This window comes from Salminus brasiliensis, chromosome 22 (genome assembly GCF_030463535.1).
Source record: "Salminus brasiliensis chromosome 22, fSalBra1.hap2, whole genome shotgun sequence".
NCBI classification, from domain to species: domain Eukaryota; kingdom Metazoa; phylum Chordata; class Actinopteri; order Characiformes; family Bryconidae; genus Salminus; species Salminus brasiliensis.
The window spans coordinates 1,360,046-1,365,258 of NC_132899.1; the positions used below are offsets into that span (position 1 = coordinate 1,360,046).

Here is a 5,213-nt window from a genome sequence, read left to right on the forward strand (position 1 = left end):
TTCTAAACCCCTAACCCTAATCATAGCTCCTCACTCTAGCCCTACCCATAACCCTAATGCCTACACCAACCCCTAACCCTAATTCTAAACCCCAAACCTAAACCTAATAGCCACTCACTCTAACCCTTATCATAACCATAATGCCTAACCCCTAACAAACCCATAACCCTAGATCTAAACCCCAACCCTAAGCCTAATCATAGCCCCTCACTCTATACCTACCCATAACCCTAATGCCTAACCCCAACCAACCCCTAACCAACCCATAACCCTAATTCTAGACCCCAACCCTTAACCTATCCATAGCCCCTCACTCTAGCCCTACCCATAACCCTAATGCCTACCCCAATCCCTAACCCTAATCATAGCCCCTCACTCTAACCTTTACTATAACCCTAATGCCTACCCCAATCTCTTACCCTAATGTCTACACCCTAACTCCAACCCTAAAACCTAGCCCTAAACCCTAAACCTAAAAACTCCTACACATCTAACCTCTAACCATGAGCCTTAAACCCTACTCTAAACCCTTACCCTGCTGGTGATGAGCGTTACCATTAGAGATCTGAGATCTGAGACGATCAGAGTTACTGTTCCAATTTCACATATCAGATATCTGCTAATTACTTATTAATTAAAATACTAAAACAACTCTATTAGTATTTGTAGTTTTACAGTATTACAGTATTACTGAAGCTGATACTGGTTGTTGTTGATGTTCTGTGAAAAATACCACCAGTTTGTCTTTGGTTCCTGTTAGCTGTTTCTGACCCCTGGTTGGGAGTGTGTCTTCCAGAGGAAGGCGTCGTCCTGCAGCACGTCGGCCAGTTTCCTGTTAAACGGGCTGTAGAAACCGGAGAGGAGCTCTCGCGTCAGCGGAAGCATCGGACCCAGGTTTTTATCTGCCAGCCTCCGTGTGTTAGACGCTGGGCGCTTTGAGATCTCAGCCTCCTTCTGCACAGATAGAGGCCCTGGGAGACAGACACACACACACACACACACATATATATATATATATATATATAAATACAGATGTGAAAGGAAACACATTCAATAATATTTCAGTATAGCTCTAGTACAGCTCTAAATGAAACAAAAAAAACTACAACATAAAAACGTTGTTTTGGAGATACATGGTTTTCATTGGACGGCGATGCTATAAAGAGGCAGATCTCTCTGCAGTACCATTAAAAGCAAAAAGGCTTGCTGGATGTCTGAGACTGCGCTGCCCCCTTATGGTGAAAGTGAGTAAATGCAGAACTGGGATGTAGGAAGTGTGCGTTTGAAGATAATTCTAAAACAAATCCTCTATAATTAGATTATATTTCAAAACAATAACAGGATCACAATATCACCCAATCAGAAGAGTGCAGATTAGCATATTCCTGCACTCAGAAATGCTTAGAACTGCAGTGAAATACTGAGCTAATTACTGCACCTCTGCTTTCACATCACTAATTATCATCATTACTGACAATAACAACAGGAATAAGAGTAAGTAAGTGGACAGTGTGTGTGTGTGTGTGTGTGTGTGTGTGTGTGTGTGTACGTACCTAAATGAAGGAACTGGAAGACTCTGTGCATGGACAGCCTCCGGTCTGCAGCATGATCCTCCAGCCTCAGAACCAACAGCTGATCCCGACCGAACACGGACAACCAGTCCAGAACATACACGACATACAGCCCCACCTGCAGCCGCACCTGACAGAGAGAGAGAGAGAGAGAGAGAGAGAGAGAGAGACTTTAGAACACATACAGAGAGATACTCCAGCAATGCACTGGTACAGCTGTCCATGAGGGGGCGCTCAAAGCCTGATGTGTATTTACTGCAGTGGTGTAGCTGTGAATTACACTGCCCACCTGTAGGGGGAGCCTCCCAGTTCTGACATGCCAGAGTTTTGGGAGAGCTTGGCCAGTTCCTACAGTCCTCAATGAACGGAGGTAAGCGGAGCTAAACGGCTAAAAGCTCACTGTTAAACTAGTGTCTAAAACCCGGTAGACATTCTCAACTGATAACTCTCTGAAACTACTTTATAGCAGTATTAGGTGAGAACTAGTATTTCTTGCTCCTGAACTCCCCCTACAGTTGGAGTGTGGAATTCTCGCTTTAAGACGGCGCTCAGGAAGGACAGCTGTACACATGCATTTCTGGACAGTGTGAGAGCTGCAGCAGCTTGATCTGAAGGTGGAGCAGCATGTGGGCGGAGGTGGTAGAGTAATACTACAGGATTCTACACTAATATGACTCTATGGGTTCTGCAGCGTTACACAGCAGTTCTGGAGAGAGGTTCTCCTCCTGCAGCTCCACCACCAAACCTCCACAGTGCAGCAGCAGCAGCAGCGCTCCGGCCTGGAGTGGGAATGATGGAGACGCCCTTCTCCCTGATCCAGTCAGTGGAGCATCAGCATGATCCTGAAGCTAGCTACTGATTGAAGGTGGAGCTGATGCAGGATGACACTGATTTAAATCTCAACTTTTCCTCACAAACTTCTACATGGACAAATGTATTGGGACACTGTTCATCCACTGTTCCTTCTGAAATTAAGACTATTAAAAAGAGCCGATCCTGCTTCTGTTGGAGTAACTGTCTCTACTGTCCAGAGAAGAAGACTTTCTACTAGATTTTGTAGGAGGAGCATTGCTGTGAGGATTTGATTGCATTCAGTGACAACAGCGTTAGTGAGGTCAAGATGTTTGGCTGGCATTAGTGGCATGGTGCCAATAGGATCATGTTGCAACCTATTCGAAGCTGTGTGTGTGTGCATTTGCACACCTGTGTCAGCAATGGGTGCAACGTAAAGTAACAAACAGTTGGACATATTGTGTATATTCTGAGAATTCCACAGGAATTACTGTTTAAGTCCGACTGCAATAAAGAGCAGCAGAGACGAACAGCCATTTCCAAACCATGATTACACATCGATTCCTCTCAGTCTGATTGCTGGAGTGCAGCCCGTTCTAACCGGACCCTGAAGTCCATTTACTGCTTAGTTGAGTGCACTGCCAATCACATACACATCATCTGCTCCTTTTGTGCTTTTGTCCCTAAATAACAGCCCTACACCTGCAGCCTCAGCCTCCTCACGCCTCCTCTCGCTCCTTTACGCCTCCTCGTCTGTCTGATGTTCAGCGTTTTTCCACTCCTCAGGTCCTCTAATGAAGCTCTTTGCAGCTGAGTTTGTTTAAGTGGTCAGAAGATCAATAACAACAGTCTGGGAACGCTGGGAGCTGAAGGGATGGAAGTGTCATGCCTGCTGCAGCGAAACGTCCACATACTCAGCTTCTCCTTTCCTCTCCACCTTCTGACGCCCAGGTTTGAAGACACATCTCAGCATGTCTCGCTGACGTCTCTTGATGGATGGCAGCCCATCACCAAAAACTCGACTGCTGAGTTTCAACTAGACTGAGCTCCTGTTCATGTCTGAAACTACAGGTCCTCACTAAGATCTGGCCATCTTCTTTGAGAACATCCGCAGAACTTTTCTCTCGACGGAGGCCTCGGTCATAGTTCAGCACTGAATTCTAAATGGAAAGAACACTCAACTCCATTCATGGTGTTGGGGTGTTTAAATGAACTGGACCAGCTGTGTCAAAGCTTAGCTCTTAGTCTCTTTGTTCTGTAGGTTCCTGGTATTCAGCCTAGTGGGGCACGGAAGGCCTCAGGCTGGAGCTCCATGAGGAGGCCTCAGACAAACACCATCCAGACCCCAGAGCGGAGCTCCTTGAGGAGGCTCCCTGTGAAGAGTCAACAAGGCTGAGCAGTGACAGCACGTCAAGAGACTCCCCGGTGGGCCAATTACAGAAACCGGGCCCTACACTGCAGCTCTGAGCTGGGCCCCAGAGCGCAGCTCCACAAGGAGGCCCAGTAATGACAAGGAGCCAAACCTTTTATTTGAGTAAAAAAGACTGAAAGGGATCATTCTGGTCCACTCTGCTCCACTGAGGGAGATACTGAGTGGAGGGGCCAAAAACTGGCTTCCTGCTTTGGGCAGAGGGAGGAAGCTGGACTCTGGACACTGGCCATGGGCCTGATATTGTCCCTGGCACTCAGCTCGGGATGAGGACATGAGGCGGTATTGAGAGAGAGAGAGAGAGAGAGAGAGAGAAATCTAAATGTGTGGAAAGTTCTGTAACTCCTCAATAACAAATCTGAAGGGATCCCAGGTGGCACTAACGTCTAAGCGCTGGCCTATTAACTATGAATATGCAATACACATATTTAAATAATGATTTATCGCAGGAAGAAGTTATCCAACACCATCTGGCCATGTGTGGAAAAGTTATTGCCCCCTTAGTTACTCAATCAACCAGTTAACTGAGTTTAGGAAATAATGGCCTTAACTAAACCACACCCCTCCAGGCTGGATCATGGCCAGATCTGTAGAAAGGTGAAATATGTGAAAGAATGTGAAATAATCTAACACTAAAACACTCTGGTCCAATCAAAAGTTTTAGAACACCTCCAACTGGCGGTACTGCTCGTCCCAGACAGGCCTTGCTTTTCTTATTTTACCATCTTAGCACAGGTTAGTAAGGCTCTGAGGAACCACACTGAGTGTCATCATCCCCAAATGGAAAACACTGTATGTCCAAATGTTTGTGGACACCCCTTCTAATGAATGCTTTAGCTACTTTTGCACCCATTGCTGACACAGATGTTCAAATGCACACACAGCTTGTCTAGTCCCTGTAGAGAAGAAGTACTGCCAATAGAATAGGACCCTCTGGAGCAGATCAACATCATGACCCTATTGGCTCCATGCTGCCTAATAATGCCAGGCGTGGACTAGAGGGGTATAAAGCCCCCCAGCATTGAGGAGCTGTGGAGCAGTGGAAGAACTGTGTTCTCTGGAATGACGGTGGAGGAGCTCCATCCAGTACTTTTGGGATGAGTTTGGCACTTGGCTTCACTAATGCTCTTCATGCTGATTGCAATCAAATTCTCACAGCAATGTGGTTACTCCAATAAAAAAAACAGGATAAACTCTTTTTAATGCCCTTGATTTCAGAAGAAACAATGTATGAGCAGGTGTCCCAATACTTTTGGTGTTGCAAGATGTTTTCCCCCCAGTAAATGAATTCCCTCTTACAGTTGCAGTCTGTGTGTGTGTGTGTGTGTGTGTGTGTGTGTGTATTACTCACAGGCATGGCGTTGTTGAGGCTGCTGTTGTACACACAGGCCCTCATACTGGACTCCTGCATACACGCATCA

The 5,213-nt window shown here is 46.2% G+C and overlaps 1 protein-coding gene across 1 annotated transcript in view; it reads right to left on the minus strand.

Annotated features, from left to right (window-relative positions):
- Positions 1-315: 315 nt before the first annotated feature.
- LOC140544380 (carbohydrate sulfotransferase 15-like) overlaps positions 316-5,213 on the minus strand; it is a 53,209-nt gene continuing 48,311 nt past the window's right edge. The window contains exons 3-5 of the mRNA XM_072667903.1: positions 5,144-5,207; positions 1,554-1,701; positions 316-971 (exon numbers count right to left, since the gene is read on the minus strand). Of these exons, the coding sequence (XP_072524004.1) occupies positions 757-971; positions 1,554-1,701; positions 5,144-5,207 (427 nt within the window). The 3' untranslated portion in view covers positions 316-756. The remainder of the gene's footprint in view (positions 972-1,553; positions 1,702-5,143; positions 5,208-5,213) is intronic.